The sequence below is a fragment of the Anarrhichthys ocellatus genome, unplaced genomic scaffold, assembly GCF_004355925.1.
Source record: "Anarrhichthys ocellatus isolate YVR2014 unplaced genomic scaffold, GSC_Weel_1.0 scaffold5, whole genome shotgun sequence".
NCBI lineage: Eukaryota > Metazoa > Chordata > Actinopteri > Perciformes > Anarhichadidae > Anarrhichthys > Anarrhichthys ocellatus.
Window position 1 is genome coordinate 10308380 of NW_022280035.1, and position 17472 is coordinate 10325851.

Here is a 17472-nt window from a genome sequence, read left to right on the forward strand (position 1 = left end):
CCAGCTGCTTCAGCTTTCATTCACATAATGCAATTTTGTTGCAGATACTAAAGGAAGTATTTTGGTGCTCTTTTATTTACTTCCGTTGTATTTTTGAACTGGAGACCACCTGTTTCCTCCAAACCTTATGCATTGAGGGAAAAGATTTTTATTATCTTATTATTTATTTTTTCAACGTGTATTTGTTACAGTTTTTCCCATCTGCTTACCACCAAGCCAACAGTCTAAGTATGAGCGGCACTGGCTTTACAAAGACCTAGTGAGTTGTGTTCTCTATCGTTATGTTTCAGCTGGTTGTGTCTTCATGTTTATTTCATTGGACAAAATATGGAAAATAAGCCATGTGATGCCACTTTGCTGTATACCTGAGGGGGACAAGCTGTGTTCAGTTTATCGTTGTGTTGTCAGACACGCCTGCCGTGGTAGTTAATGTCATCGTGTTGTGTTGTGCTTTGGGAGGGAGGGAGCATAAGGACAACTCAAATCAAATATGCTATATTGGCATGAATGTAGAAACAAGGAAAAAGTTGTCAAAGCGTGAAGTAATAACGAGTCTGAGAAGACAAAGAAGATAAACTGAACTGATGACTTGCTTTGATGGTTTCAACTACTTGCAACAGTTCTCTGGGCTGCACACGTAGAGAACAGACCCAAGCCAGCCTGTTTTTAAATCTGCAGTTTGTTTTTGTTTTGCCCAAATGATGATTATGCCTTATGAGATAAAATTATAGAAATGCTGGTTGTTTAAAATGTTGTTCCAATTACAAGACCCTTTTGTAAAGCCAAGAAAAAAAAGCTTCAAAGGTGAAGGCATACTGCAGTACATTCTGAGCTGTACCGAGCTTGGAATAAACCATTAAATATGCACAAGTGTGTCGTGACGAGTGCCATGCTTGCTCGTCCTCTTCCTTCTTGTGTTTTTACCCTGCTGGTCTCAAAGGTTATAATAACAGGGTTATAATTAGTGTGTGAGACGAGTCAAGCTTCTCCGGGGGCTGCCATTGATCAGTCTAGTCGTCCAAACAACACACACACACACACACACACACACACACACAATATGAGAGACACAGCATAGGACGTACAATGCCAATATTAGTTCATATCCAAAAGTCATTAATGGTGAAAAGAAAAAAAATAAAGATCTTCCACCTTGAATACCTTTACTTATATCTCTAAAAAGAAAGAGAGAAATATTTGTCTCTGGTACTTGTTATGCATTTTTAATCTTTTAAGAAAAAATGACGTGGACATGATGCGGCAGTAGATGAGGAGAGAGGTGGGATGGAGTTGTGGAGATGCAGAAAGCTTTCAGGGAGAACAGAAAACAGGGTTGAGGAAGAAAAGACAGTAGTGGTCGAGTGTGTGTGCTTCCCTTTCTCTCAATGCTCATTTTCTTGGCAGGCTCTTCAACAGAATTTTAATTTGCTGCGTGTTTATGATTCATAAGGAATGGTGCCATCTCAGAGGCCAATGTAATCTAATTATTAACACAAATGCATGGCCGTACATGCACTGATAAGCACACGCACACACACACATGCACTGAGAATCGTACAGTGTAATCTAATTAATTTGGCAGTCTGAAGTGAATTTCCATTTCAAAATATGCTCTTTGTGAAAAGAACACGATGGGCCTTGGGGAAATACTTAAATATTTATACATACTAAATATGTCATTAATATAGTGCATCTATACGCACCATGGATACATTTAGTAATTTGAAGCATCATTTTCACCAAGTCAGTTATTTAGGGCTGCAGCCACAAGTTCAGGTAATTTTCTAGACATATTGTATATTTTGAAATAAAATGTACAATGTAAAAATGCCTAAACAACAAATAATAACTAAAATGGGTGATTTAGTTAATGAAGGTGAAACATTTTCTCTTGTCATCAAAGCAACCAGCACCGACAAAAAATGGACGCATTTATCTCAGTGATACGTCCTTTCATACATCTTGCCAATACTTTAATCACACCCAAAAAAAAAGGATTGTCAGCTCCTGTAGCTGATTTGCCAACATACTCTCGTGGCGTTGAGTGTGCATTTATAGAGATTTAATGTGTTTTATTTGTATAAAGAGCCAGCTTGAACTGTGAAGACTTTGTCCAATCAGTACAGAATGCTTTCATTGTCTACAATCCCACGACACGGTCAGCTCCACAATAGCTGCTTTTGTTTCAGTCATTTTAGGTCCTGGCTGCTTTGTGCGCTCAGCATAGTAAAGCAACGTATTAAATGATGAGGAATCCACACATGACAGCTCATTCATTCACTCTCATGAAACACATGACCAACACGTTTCTTCACCTTCCTACAGAGAGTGCCCATGACACTAAAACATCTGTCACATCTGTGTCAGGCACCATCTGCATAACTGCCCACAAAAGAATACCGATATCTTAACATGACTCTTTGTGGCTTTTAAACATATTCTGGAGGAAATAGATCAATTCATAGATGTTTGTGATGCTCAGGAGATGTTCTTCTTAGTTTTACAGCTGTTTCTTCTGCTATGGATGTGTGAGGCAAAAACTCTCTCTGGATGGTGTCACATCAGCCGACAGTTTGGGTGTGAACGTACAGAACATTTTGGGGATTATCTTCCTTATTGTCCGATCCAACTGGCGGGAGAAAACACAACAAGGAGAGGAGCAGGCTGCTGGCACAGCTGTGAGACAAAGATAGGCTTCGTACCTGGTCAGACCAGAAAGTGGTACAGCAAAATCCATAGGCACATTCTCACCAAATATGTAGAACTGCCAGCTCGGTGTCATAGTGGCTACTTAAGGATATGAAGAGTAATGCTCTAGTGGTGAGGCTTCTCATTTGGCAGAGGAGGGTTATATACAGTAACGATGGATGCCGCAACATGTGTGTGTGTGTGTGTGTGTGTGTGAGAATCTCTCGCCCCCAGAGAGAGAGAGGCCCCCAGTGGTGGGAATGACACTTAAAAGAAGTACCCCGCTGGGACCAAGAGAGCTATCTCTGAGATTTGTGTGTCAGCAAAACCACAAACACACACACACACACACACACACACACAGAGGGCAATCTGTCCATCTGTTAGTCTGACAGTAGCACGTCATCTTTAGCAAATGGGGTTAACAGCAACTGCTGTGTTTAGAGAAGCGGGGATAACAAGTTCCCATGTCATGGAGAGAGATGGGAGGGAGCTTAGAGAGGGGGGAGAGACAGTGTGAGAGAGAGAGAGACATGGCGAGAGAAGGGGGAACACATAGAAAGTGTTAAAATGTCTCTGATTTAGCGCTTGTGATTGAGGATAATGGTTTGCTACCCTGCTGAGTTTGCTGTGCAGAGGTAAGAGCAAGAGAAAGAAATGGGGTGCTGGAGTGGCTAAGAGAGGTTGTGAAAGGAGGGGGTCATTTATGAAATGGCAGTAGGATGAGCTGAGATAGATGGAGAAGATGAGGAGGAGGAGAATGGAGGAGAGCAGAAATGGTTAGACGAAGTGTTAGAGAGATTGCAAAGTAAGATAGGTGCCATCTATGAAATAGAAAGAGGGTTGCAGTCGCACCTGTTAAAAATTGATGTTTTTTAAGTGTAGTTTAGCATCATTAGTCTCTCTCTCTCACACACACACTCTAACTCACTCACACACACACACAGCGAGTTAGTCAATGGTGAGCATTTATTTCTCTAGAGATTGTAACACCTCTCTGCGTGTTTACATCTTTTTATTTTGGCAGTACGTAAACAAATGCACACACAGCGTGATAAAAATAACAGCTTTGTGAGTGTTTGTGAGAGCACACTAAACACTGTTTTCCTTTGAGTACTGATCAATCTCCCTGTCATATCTTTTATGTATTTTACCCTAAAATCCCGTCATGCTCCATGTAAAAGAGTCAATTTTTTTTATAGGACAAATATAAAATCCAACCAACATAAAGTCATAATATAAGTCCTTCAGGTCCACCAAGCTAACCAACAAAAGCAGCAGTAACATGTGTAACAGCCAGTGCATTTGGACGTTTACTGCAACACTGGAAACACCAGCAGCCACTCTCTGCACTGCAAGAAGCTGAGGGCATCGAATCCTGACCGTGGCATGACGCTGGTAAACATTCCCTTCCTGTTGTTTTTCCACTTTCTCTGGAGTGAGAAGGATGAAGGAGGTGAGTGCTCTCCAACAAAAGAGTCAAAAGAAAACATCCATGTTTTCTGCTCTTGCCTGGTAACTTGTCAAACCAAGAAGAATAATTACAGTCTGAAATGATGCGTGGTCTCCATTATGCCCTCCATTATGCACAAACATACTTAAAATGCACCGTAAAAAAAGAAGCAACATATTTGACATATTTAAACAGTATATATATAGAATGTATTGAGATTAATGCTGAGGCAGAGTACATGAGTCCACACTAAGAGCCTAACAGAAGCAAATACTGTCAGTTTCCCTTTTATCAAATGTGAAATCAGTACTGTTTAAAAAAAAAAAGAAGCTTTTTTGACACATTGAGTCCTGCATTCTTCCACAAAATCCATCGTCCCCAAAATGTTTTTTTAAGATTTTCATAGTTTAAAGGCTGATTTGGAGGATTAAAACCACAACCAGACCCCAGACACGATGATTACAGTGAAAAAACAAAACATGAATAGCAGCAATCAAAATGACAATAATAATCAAACAGTTTTGGTCAGTGGGGCTTCAGCGCTCAATTTACCACTTCTTTCGTTTTTTCTGTCTGTGATTTTAAAACCATTACTGCCACCTGGCAGCAGTAATGGTTTAAAAGTTGTCAAATTAACTTTACACAGTATTACCTTGAACAGGCAGCGATTCAGCTGACAATTACAGTATGCGTTTAATAAAGCACGACAGCCTGTTGTAGACATTTGCATATCAAGCAGTGCCAAAATAATCACTCAACCATTCTCTCATATGGATCCAGCTCATATTTAGTTCACCATGTGGTCCATATTGAAGAAATGGTTTGCCATCTATTAACATTCATTTGCTTAATCGAGCGTCAATGAACTTTTACATCCCTCCAGTAAAGTCCTCACCCTCCCATCCCCTCATTATCCCTCTATACTCAGCTCAGTGCTCCGCCGCTCTTACTAATGCTGAGTCAATTACTACTGCAGGTGCTGAGCCTAAAAAAGGGCCGCGAGGTGTGTGTGTGTGTGTGTGTGTGTCGATGGGGGTTGGGGTAAGGTGTTTACTCTTTGTGTGTTGATTTCCCTGAGCCGAGTGTCGGGCAACAAGATTGTCAAACTTTATATAGATAGAAAGAGGGAGAGGGCAAATGGCAAAATGAGAGGTATTAGTATCAAACAAAACTAAAACTCAAAGCTAAAGCCCAATAGAGGCTGCTATTTCAGACCAGGGCATGACTGTTGGATGGCATGAATGGCAGACTGTTGATTTTGATATTCTTCCAGCTTTGCGACGAAAGGAGATAGAAATGTCAAAGTGATCTCAAGAAATCTGCAAATTCAAAAAGGTTCTCCCTCTGAGGGAAGCCACATGTAATCAGCTCGCTATATTGTTCAAAATCTAGTTTGCGAGCAGTTATCTGGGGTTGAAATTAGAAACATTGGTTTAAGAGTATCATCAAAGTAACTACAATTCATTCTCTGGGGGAGAGAATCTAATTTCAATTTCATGGCAAACTGGCCATTAACTTGTCATGAGTACAAACTTGACAATTTGACCTGAAGTCGGTGTTTGAGTAGATATCATGTAAAACCAAAAATGGAAAGAGATCTTGTGGGGATCATAAAAGTGTGACCTGATGTGTGGGAATAGAAAAAAGTGAGGAAATACAGTTGACCAAGGAGACGCGACCATCTTACTGTAGGATTCATTCTCCGAGTCCCATTATTATTGACACCAACTTTTGTGGGCAATTTGTGTGATGAGATATCTTTCTGTGGACCAAAGTGTTGGACTGATGGACAGATCAATCCACCATCATCACAATCCACTGCTAGCGGGTCAAAAGGAGAAATACGAGGGCCTGAGAGAAGGCTGAGAGGCAGACACACAGTGGGTGGGATATTCCACTGTGCTTTTTCACTGAGATGTTAATTGGACTGGGCTTTGCTGGATTGCTGCTTTGTCTTTTTCTCATTAACGGAGCAAATTAAGAACTTTTCAAATCTCTGTTAGCCTTTCACTGTCAGTCTTTAGTCTTTCACTTTGGCTCACCGCACTTTTAAATACTCTTTGGACTGAGCGGAGTCATTGTTTTCTGCCTTGGTTTTCATTGCCACGCAGTGTGTACCCTTTGCTGTATTATGGGCAGACTCTTTTGTAATGGAAATAGCAGCAACTTCCAACAACTGTGTAAAAAAGAAATCAAAAAGCACACACCAGACTTTGACTTTTGCAAGTATAAGACCGTACAAACATGCACGCGTACGTTCACAAACACAAACAGCGCAACAAACGCTGCACAAAAGCAAAGGCAAGCGTAGCTGTATACGTGGTAGGTACATCGTGACAAATTGGCACACACACACACACACACACACACACACACTCAGTATTCCTGCACACAGTGCTCTTGACAAGGCCTATTGTTTGTCCTTGACATTTTAAAGTATTTGATGAAGGGCTGGTATGAAAGGGCCATGTGTTGACATCATCACAAATCTTCAAAAGTGATTTCTTTGTTCCTTCTCTTAGTCGACTCAATGGACTTCTGTGCTCGGGGTGGACTTGTTGTTAATTAACCACACAGTTGTGTGATTGAAGTGTGTGTATACATAAATGTGCACATAAAGAGGTAGCTATAGAAGAAGTGAAGGGGCTTCCTACATAACCCTTCATTATTATTAAAGCTAACTCTCTCTTGGAATAGCTACATCGTACAATCAAATCCGTATGTTGGATACAAACATTGGTTGTTTTTCTCTCTTTCAATTACCGAGTTTTTATTCCCTGTGTGTTACAGAAGGGCCACAAGAGAATTAACATACATTTTTCATACAGATCCTCTTAGTGAAGGAGCAGCTGTGGCTCAGCAGCCGTGCAGTCAGAAACTGGAGCTTCCAGATTTGCTATGTTTGTGTGCGAGTGTCTGTAAGCCAAATATGTATTTTTACACGGGTGCACGGTTTGGTTTGTGCCCACGTCAGTGCGTCAATAAAGACTCTTAGTTCTGATTATAAACTGCTCTTTTGTGGCTTACTATCTTGGAATGCTCTCATAACCCTCGATTGCTCTTTCATTCCGTTTCATTATTCAGTCTGATATCATGTTCATGTTGCCATTTTTTTTTGGCAAAGGGATGGTTGTTTTGCCTGAGTCCCTTGGCCGTGACTTACACATCTGTCCTGTCAAAAGTTAATTTGTCTTGGTTGCTTTTTACTTGGGCAGCGATTCATTGGTCTGGAACCAAGTTAGTGTTATAACATATGTCTGTCTTCTCCTTCTGTCTGCACACTTAATGTTAATGTCTGATGCAAGATCACTTGTTGGGTTAAACACTAAATGAGCCTGGTGCACTGAACACAGTGTCTCTCTCTCTCTCTCTCTCTCTCTCTCTATATATATTCCAGTGCATGTGAAGGCAGGGACGTGCGAGGTGATCGCTGCCCATCGCTGCTGCAACAAGAACAAGATCGAGGAGAGATCTCAGACTGTCAAATGTTCCTGCTTCCCTGGACAGGTCGCTGGCACCACCCGGGCCATGCCCTCATGTGTTGATGGTATGTACTACTTTTCGTGTGCACGTATTTGCACGCTCCCGCATCAGAACCACACCTGGTTTTTAGTGGTGTGATAAAATGCCTTTTTAAAATGTTTTCATGTGGATTAATACGTTTTCAGGGTATGGTGATGGAGTATAGTGTTAATATATAGTGTTATAGTTGCTAATTTGTTCGATTGGTTTGTAATTTTGTGACTTGGATTACCCGTAACGCCTACTAGGGGTGTAAAGCTTAACAGTTGAGAATTGTAAATTCAATACAAGCTCTTTTGCCATCCGACAAGCAGTTCTGATGGAGTGAACTGGCCCTTTAAATCCTGGTTATTGAAGCCATGACAGGCTGTTTTTCAGGGACATGCGCCGACACAGTGTAAATACCAAATTCAGGAGGATGACCTTGACCCAGGTAAACAAGTAAGCAGCATTTTAGCGGAAAAATCTGAAAATCTCATTCATGCAGGTGCATAGCACGGCCATTATAACCTGATTTCTTTCACCTTTACTCTCCCGATATGCTCCCAACCTCCTGATGTGCTTCATCTTTCAGTATTCCTTATCTAATGTACATGTGTGTGTTTCTTAGAGAACTGATGGATTAGCTCTGCCAGCATTGTTGCTGCCTGAATTCTTTAAAAGCTACCTCAAAGAGCAGAGCCTTTTCTGCCAAATCTAATATTACAACCATTTGCTATAAATGTTCAATTCCGTCACAGTGTCTCTGACTGGAATATCATTTATACCGTCTAGCCGGTCCTGACGCAATAATCCTCACAAATGTGGCACTCAAAAACATAGCTAAGTGTTATTTGACCCAGAGTTTCAGTTTGAAATGTTTTATTACGTCATGCTGCATACATTTGTCCATTTTAAACATTTGCTCTGGTGTGTGCTTCTCCCCTCTGAAACTTTGATAAATGACTGGCATAAACTTTGACAGTGAATACACAGATGTCAATACTCTATAGGCAGTATTTTGTGTGTACTGGTAGACAAAATACTGGTTGGCAGTGTCCTTGTAGCCACTGGTGCATGGAGCCAGATGGCAACCGCCGCATCTCAAAAATGTAAACTAACGTGGACGTCCTCAAACTTGCATTATTTCAAATGGCCATCAGGGAGCGACTCATCTTGTTGCAAAAAGAAGTCTCATTGTATAAAATCAATGAGAAACTGACCCTAATTCTCAATTGATTTATTACCTCAGTAAACATTGTGAACATTGGTTTATGGTCTCAATTGCTAGTTTCAAGTCCTCTTCAGTACAGCCCGATGTTCATTTAGTAAGTTATGGTCCCATTTAGAGTAAAACAGACCATAAAGCAGGGCGTGCTTTAGGGCGTAGCTACCTTGGGATTGACAGGCCGCTGCCACGCTCTGGGAGCTGGCTGTGTTTTCATCTTATAACTTTAACCCTTTCACAGTGTCTTTCACTTCATGACAGTTCATTGTAACATTTGGGCGCATAAAAATACCTTATTCATCGTATAGTTGTGCTTAGCTCCACCCTCTCGTGTCACTTCTTGTTGCTGAAAAACAAGATAACGGCAGACCCGGATGGTATACAGTCTATGGAACAGAATCAGACAAACAGTTGTTGAGCAATTCAGTGGAATTAGAAAGACAATAGAAGGTTACATTGCACACACAAACAAATCAAAAATGATGTAATGCTTACTCCAGCTATTACCCAAATACACCTTAAAGAATAAAAAAAACCGAATCTGAACTATTCTAACAATAAAAGTAATATGTGCTTCACAACCAAGCAAATAACGCCAACGACACACAAATGTAATATAACATCTAATATAACAGAATGACTTCTTAACTGAGAGGCAGAATAGGGAGAATGCTCCATGAGGAGGCATTCATGTGTCCCTGCTGTTATATTGACCACTTGAGTCAATTTTATGTCCTGCAGAAAATATTAGAATCTCCAGGAACTGCTGTCTCTGTGGAGCTGCTTTGCTGACAATGAATGAAGGGTTGATTGTGCAGACCCAAATGTGTTTCTGTGCCTTTTAAACAGAAACGAGCTTCGTTTCACAGTAGTGCACAAACCAGAGCCTGCAGCTGTAAGAGTGACACTTTAAGGAATCACAGACTGCAGTCTCTCCGGCTCTCTTGTTCCTTGCCAATGGATTTCATGCTAAAACTCTAAATCGTTTGAAAGGTATTTAAAGTCAACAAATGAGCAAATGCAACTTTAACGTTGTTTAATGTGCCGCTGCCTGTGTTGTTAAGCAGGCTTTTCCCGGTCAAATAAAGTTTAAATTAAAAAAACAACTGAATTAACTGCATCTACATTTTAGAGTTATAGCTGGTGGAGCTGAGTCACTTTGTTGATATACTTTGAGGTAGTTTAATCTTATTTAATATACTGATTACATGTTTTCTTTGCAAAATCTTGATCTTAAAAGTAACTGCAACTGTCAGATAAATGTGGTGGAGTTGAAGTATAAGGTAGCATAAAATGAAAATACTCAAGTAAATTACAATTAACTCAAAATTGTGTAAATGTACTGAATTGCATTCCACCACTGCTTAATATATGAGGGAATCATTTCTAAGTGCTCACAACTCTATCCACTTAGAGAGGGTTTACAAACCATAAAACTCTTAAATTGCCTGAGGATATGACATCAATATTGAGCTGACACAAATTCTGACAGACCACATAATGATGACTTGATGAAAGGCGGCCTGGGCTTTGTATACTGGGACTTCTCTGCTCAAAGCGGTTATCTGCAATAACTCATTACTAAGAAATCCCCTGAATATTCCTCAGAGTCGGACTGTTCAAGAAGAGTATCTCAAAGTGTCTCTAATCTCCTGGGAATTATGTCACCGAGTACAGGCTGTTTTCTGAGAATGTGTTTAGTTTCTAAGTTGGAGTGGCAATTACTGAAATCCTTACATGTTATATTACCTGGTAACTGACTGTGGCTAAAAGTCTTTAGAGTGACAGATAAATAAAGGGTAATGATAAGAACATTGTTCATATGTTTGCACATTCTTTTACTGAGGTGAGTGTTATTTGCTTCTTCTTTTCTTTGTGATGATATTTAATCACCTTGTTCTTGATGCGTCCGGTCTTTCGAAGCCTTTTCCCGTTTTGTCTTTCCTAAAGAAACAATTAATTTCTATCTGATTTAACATGTTGAGAACAAATTTACTTTCAACCCCTAAAAGATTACATCATATCCCAGCTGTCTCACGCATATCTTGCCTCCAGTTTTGTCCTTTTTGTTCTACATGAATTGAAAATGTAAATGGTCCCTTCTGTGCTGATTAAACCCACAAAAATCTCGTGCCCATGCATGCAGTAACAACTTGATTTATTAAAAAGCTAAATGAGACAACGTGCAATGGAATCAGACTAAGCAAATAAATCATGACACACATAGAGCATGTGATCTAAACTGAAGCTGCCGCTCCACTGAAGAGACCAAAAGTTGTAGTCGACTAATTGAGTAGTAGATTGACAGACAACTATGGAAAAAACATTTTAATCAATTAATCGTTACAGTTTTAATTTTTCATGTCAAAATGGCAGAAAACGCTGTTTACAGCCTCTTAAATAGGGAGATTTCCTGCTTGTCACTGTTTTATATCAAATTAAACTAGACATTAATCGATACTGATAGTGGATTTCACCCCCGTGGCTAAGTGGAGAGCAGAAGATCGGCGGTTCAATCCCCAGCTCCGGCCCCGGTAGTCGCATGTCAATGTGTCCTTGAGCAAGACACTTAACCCCAAATTGCTCCCGTAGCTGTGCCCACGGTGTAGAAATGTGATAGAATCTGAATTGTAAGTCGCTATAGATAAAAGCGTCTAAATGACTGTAATGTAATGTAATAATCTTGTAATACTGACTCAAACAGCTGGATCGAGTATCAGTGACAATATGCCAATCTGGTATCGGATACCATTATTCTAATAAGTAACAATTCAGTACATTTGTATTTATTTGTTATTTTACACATCTACTGATGCTAGTCTCATCCACAGAGTGGGGCATGCGGCTTATTAATTAAACACTGGTATCAGATCGGTACTCGCAATCAGCAGAAGCCCAAGTATCACTTTCTGTACCGGGGTTGAAAAAGTCGTATTGTTGCATCGCTATATTAAACTGAAATCAATCATGAAAATGATGATTGATTGCAGCTCTACTACCAACTGTTTATCTTGATGCACCCAACTCCTAATATATGCAGCCGTCGTGGCTGGAAACAAACATTTTGTTGAAATTCCCAAATACACGGTCTTGAAACACACGGAAGCACGAAATGAAAACTCCCACAAACATCGAGTTCCGTCATTACCAAACTAAATATTTTCCTCCCTCTTCTCCCGCCCCCCCCCCCCCAGCCTCCATTGTAGCTCAGAAGTGGTGGTGTCAGATGCATCCGTGTATGGATGGTGAAGAGTGTAAGGTTCTCCCAGACCTCACAGGATGGAGCTGCAGCACAGGCAACAAAGTCAAGACCACAAAGGTTGGTGTTCACACAATGTCTCCCTCTGTAATATCTCAAATTCTCTCTCTCTCTCTCTCTCTCTCTCTCTCTCTCTCTCTCTCTCTCTCACACACACAAACACTCCTCTCATCCCTCTCCCACATACATGCATGCACATACAAGGTCAGACCAGCCACCAAGTGACCCACTTCCACCTGTTGACCTGAATCCTGTCTCCATCCCCTATACTCTTCTCTCTTTTTCCCTCCACATCATTATGTTTCTCACCCAATTTATCTCTCTTTACTTTCTCATCCTGCCCATCTTGGATCTAACATCACACAGTCTCTGAAGAAAAAACAAGGCCAACAGGAACAAGGAAAATAGGACACACACACACACACACACACACACACTCTCTCTCACACACACACACACACACACACACACACTCACACACACTCACACACACTCACACACAGGCAGAGAGAACATCACAATTCCCTTCACTCCCACTTGCCCTGCTTCTGACTGGCATGCCATCTGACTCGATGCAAAAACAACTCACTAAGCGGATACACTAGAGTGGTAATTGTCCTCGGATAGTTTTTTTACGCTCCTGTTCGCCCATAACACAGTATGTGCGGTTTGGGAATGTGTGTGCTCTTACTTGTATTTCCTACATTTTCAAGTGCCGTCCATTTGTCTGTGTCTTTATGTGTGTGTGTGTGCGTGTGTGTGTGCGTGTGTGTGTGTGTGTGTAGGTGTTGATGTACATTAGTCCCGGCACCTGTTGGCTTCTCCTCAGTGACTTGACATGAGCAGACTCCCGGCTGCCTGTTATGGGAGGGAATTTGTTCGGACTCACCTCTTGTCACTGAATGCTTCTGTTTCTAACCTCCATCCTTCTCTCTGCCTTCTCGTCTTCCATTATTCATGGCGGGTGCAGACCTTTGTTTTCTGCCTAAATAATTGATTGAAGGCGTGGTCAGTGGAGAGTGCATCTCCTTGGGAGAAAGAGACGGATAAGTAAAGCAGAAGACAGGCGCAGGCTCCTCTCTCTTTCCTGAAAGTCCTATACACCTGGTTGATTAAGGATTCCTCCCCTGCTTTTTCCTCCGCTCACCTCTCACCTAGCAAAGTGGATCTCACACCCTCGAGTTACGCTCTTCCCTTCTCACTCTGAAATACTTTTCAGAGTGCTGGCCCAAGCTCAAATATGTGTTAGCCTCTTCGTAAGTGTTACTGAACTTTCCACATTCACTTCTCAGATCACAGTGCGATAAAGAGACAAAGAGACGGAAATAGAAAACGACAGAGTGGTTTTGGAGTGTGCATCGGGCATAATTGAAGAAAGAGGCACACGAGGGTTGATCAGATATGAAGATAATGTAATTTCTGAATATGCGAGTGTGCCGTTGTGAAGTCGATTCATATATCTGATCTCATGCATTTAGTTTTATCAAACCCAAAGTGGGCATTCATAATTTCCTGAGCGAGATCAAAGCAAACCAGAGTCAGCCAAGCATCGCTTTATCATCGACTCCGTCGTAGTTTGAAAGAGCACAAATATTTGCTGTCTCTTGCATTCAGGTCTTTGATCAATGATCTGTGTGAGTGTGTGACTGTTGTGTTGGTGTGTGTGTTAGTGTGTGTGTGTGTGTGTGTGTGTGTTTACACACCATGTGAGCGTTTTAGCTGATGTGTTTGCCTGATGATGAAAAGAGTGATTTTTTTTCTCCTCTGGTGTGGTACGTTGAGGTCAAGATGCGCAGGCATCCAGATCAATAGCATCGAACACTCTCTTATAGTCCCATTAAGACCCGCTCGTAAATTGAAATTGACGAGAGAGAGAGAGAGAGAGAGAGAGAGAGAGAGAGAGAGAGAGAGAGAGAGAGAGAGAGCAGTAAGAAAGGAAGAAAGAGGCAGTGGGAGATGGATGAGAAAGAAAAAATAACAGGTGGAGGCAGAGGTGAAAGGAAGATAAAAGAATATTGGAACTGGTCAGCTGACATGGAGCTTATGCTCATGTGTGTCTGGGTACACTGAGCAGGCAAGAACACAAAAGAGGGTTTGGCACTCTGCATCCTTTCCTCCATCCATTCCTGGCTGGGAGCAGAGGAGAGGAGGAGAGGAGGAGGGCAGAGGGAGGAGAGAGGGAGGGGACGGGAGACAGCTCGATCAATGCCAAATAATATCATATGGATGAGCAGACAGACACGGCCGGGCTGCCAAGCCACTGAGCTGTCGTACCCTGCAAGGCATGTGTGTGTCATTTGCGTACAGTAGATGCACAAGCAGCGACACGTCAACAGAGCAATGACAAGGTGTATGTTTCACTTCCTATATAGAAAACTTACTTTACATATTCTGAAAGCACCTTCGATAGAAACAATACAAACAGGGAATCAAGACCCGTGTAAAGAAAATGATAAATAATGGCTTTTCTGAATCTAACTTTGTGTGACTACGTGAGTCATAAAGAGTAAAATGTCGGACTGTAGGGGACATCTGCCTTTCGGCCATCTGAGCAGCCACTTGTGTAGACAGCTATAGCTTGTAGAATACACAAGAGAAGCTCATGGGCCTGGATGTGACACTTGAGATCTAACTACCTACAGCCGCTTTCTAATTGGGCACAGAAAATGCCACCTACAGGGATATTCAAACAGGCAAGGGGATGAACACCTAAAGGGACCTTGAAACACCTTAAAACATGGAAGCCACAGAGAGGTGTGTGTGTATAGTGAACTGGCGTGACAACAAACGCCTGCAGTCTCTTTGATCAGGCACAGCAGGAGATGCCTGAAGGCAATGAGATCCGGGCCCAGGAAAGGTGGCCTGGAGCCATAGGAGGCAGATACAGTAGAACAGCTTGGAGATAACGCTCCTCTGAGCTCTCTCAGTGATGGCTGGCCTTCACACTTGTTAGCTGGCACCTGGGTCGGACAAAAGACCGTAGTCCCTCGACAGAAAACACAGAGGGGATAGCATGTGTTGGAGCTAACAGGGGAAGCCACTGGGGAAACACAATGAGAAAGACAAGGCATGCAGACAAAAACAGTGTAAACTTGGGGAGACTGGTCTACTACATGCCCAAGCACTGGCAGTTACACAGCAATTTGTGTCTGTTTGCTCGTTGGCCGGTTGACAATGTCTCCTAATAGCTTGAAATAAACCAAAAATGAGTCCATGGGCAAAGAAAATGGAAAGATGGATAGACGAGATAAAGAGACCATGTGATTAGAGCAGCCGTCTCGACAAACAGACGAAATGACATGGCAGCGGGCCAGGCGCTGAGAGGGGAGACACTGTGGGCCATAATTCAAGCTGTGTCTGGTTTAGTCTCTTGCCAGGAGAGAAAGGACAACGTGCTAGCCACGATGTCGGTGCTCCACCAACATGAATCGCTTCCCATTCCCAAATAGCAGACCGTGCGCCAAGTCACTGCATCGTTTCATATGTTCTACCGAAATTGGATTTCTGTGTGTGTTTTTGTTTTTTTTGGACTATTTTGAGTGACCTACTTTCTTCTCTCCCTGTTTCAGGTGACCCGATAGTCCTGCCCGTCTGAAGGAGAGCAGAAGTGGCGTTGGAGTTACTTAAATAGCACAATGGACCTATCAGTGGAGGGGGGACGCACTCAGACTTCTATGAGGAACCAGTAATTGTTTCATTTTTCTGAGGATGTCCAAGATGTGGAGGCTGAAGAGACAGGACTCTAACACCGTCTTCTATCAACTTAAACACAACTGAGTGTCCTTGGTCCTCTACCGCAAAGGACCGCATCACCCACAATCCTTCACTGCTTCTACAAACAACAACTTCAACCAAGTGAACTATGACCTACGCAGCACTTGATTAAATGACAAAAAAATACTTTCTTTTCAACAACCTGTATTCTTCATCTCTCTTCTATGGCTTAGTTGTGTTCCATACGCATACTGGGAATAAAGGGGGTCTGGACTTTAGACGACTATCCTGCATTATAAATGTCACTACAAAAATGGGGGGTGGAATCCAGAATGGCTGTCTCATGTAGTCGGGATGACACGTTTAAACTTAACTGTGCCACATGTGACACACCTGATGCTGTCAAAGTGTTTCTCAGATCTGAAAGTAAACCGTTACTTTTGTTCAGATCTCACCTCCATAAGAGTATTTTACCTTGAATAGTTTGTGGCTTACCACATGCCATTTTCTAAAATGGAGAGACAGTTTGTCAGTCTTCTTTTTGCTTTTGTTTTTTGACAAAGGACAAAATCCTTTCAGGGTGAGCTTAGACGAATATCAAGTAGATGTTATAAAATATTGAAACATGTAAACGTGTAAAAAAAAATGGTCCATGGAATCAACGGGGCTAAAAATAAAGTGACGCTCTAATGGTTTTAATATCTGTGTTTTTAAACGCCTGTTAACCACTATTGAGTACATGTGTCAGTATTATATGAAATGAATAAAACCTTTCAAAAGAAAATACAAATCTCTGCATTTTGTTTTGGCCCTGACTATTAATGCTTGTGAAGATTCAACCAACCATTAGATGCTTGGAGCTAGAAGCATTATCGATGACGTCGGTGTGAGTTGATTTCCAAGAAACCTCGAGGCATTAGGAAACTCAAACTACTGGTGTTATTGTGTTGGCTCCAAGAGATGTCATCAATAACTGGTAGTTGCTTTCCTGTTATTGTTCTAATTAAATTGTATCATCTTTAGTTCCTGCTTCAAACAAACAGCTCTGAACACTGTCAACTCTTCTTTAACAGACGGAAAAGGCTCTAAATATTGAAAGCTGTTCTTCCTTTGCTGACCTCTGTGTCGTCGTCGTCGTCGTCGGAGGGACTTTTACTTTTTTACAAACCGGTTCATTTGGCTGAAGTTTTCATCACGGAAATCTCATGCAGGTGAATAAGGAAAAGGAAAAATGTGAGCTGCTCATTGCAGGCAGTACTCATAACACAGACGCCACTCGATGAGTAAAGGGTACTTTACAACAACCTGTAGTTTCTCTGTGACTTCAGGGAAGCAGGAGGATTTTCTAGTTCTGTTTTTCTGTCAACTAGAACTCCGGCAGTGGCCATGTTGTCTCGCAGTGCCACAGCAGGCTACTGGTAAGCTACACTGTGTTGCCTTTCAAGTGTTTTTTTCTTCTTTAGGCGTGGGTGGAAAACAAAATTCTTGGAGAATCGCTGAACCTGCTCTTGATTCTGAAGATCGAGACTGTGCTATTGCTATTACTTTGTCACGTGGCATGCAGCAGGTGACAGTGTTTGTTGTTTTATTTCTTCCAGAAAAGTCTAAATTAGTTTTTAAAACAATTAA

At 41.6% G+C, this 17472-nt stretch overlaps 1 protein-coding gene across 1 annotated transcript in view; it reads left to right on the forward strand.

Annotated features, from left to right (window-relative positions):
* LOC116382165 (chemokine-like protein TAFA-2) overlaps positions 1-15913 on the forward strand; it is a 62495-nt gene extending 46582 nt beyond the window's left edge. Inside the window, exons 3-5 of the mRNA XM_031844970.1 lie at positions 7539-7688; positions 12065-12189; positions 15699-15913. Of these exons, the coding sequence (XP_031700830.1) occupies positions 7539-7688; positions 12065-12189; positions 15699-15710 (287 nt within the window). The 3' untranslated portion in view covers positions 15711-15913. The remainder of the gene's footprint in view (positions 1-7538; positions 7689-12064; positions 12190-15698) is intronic.
* The last annotated feature ends 1559 nt before the right edge of the window (positions 15914-17472 follow it).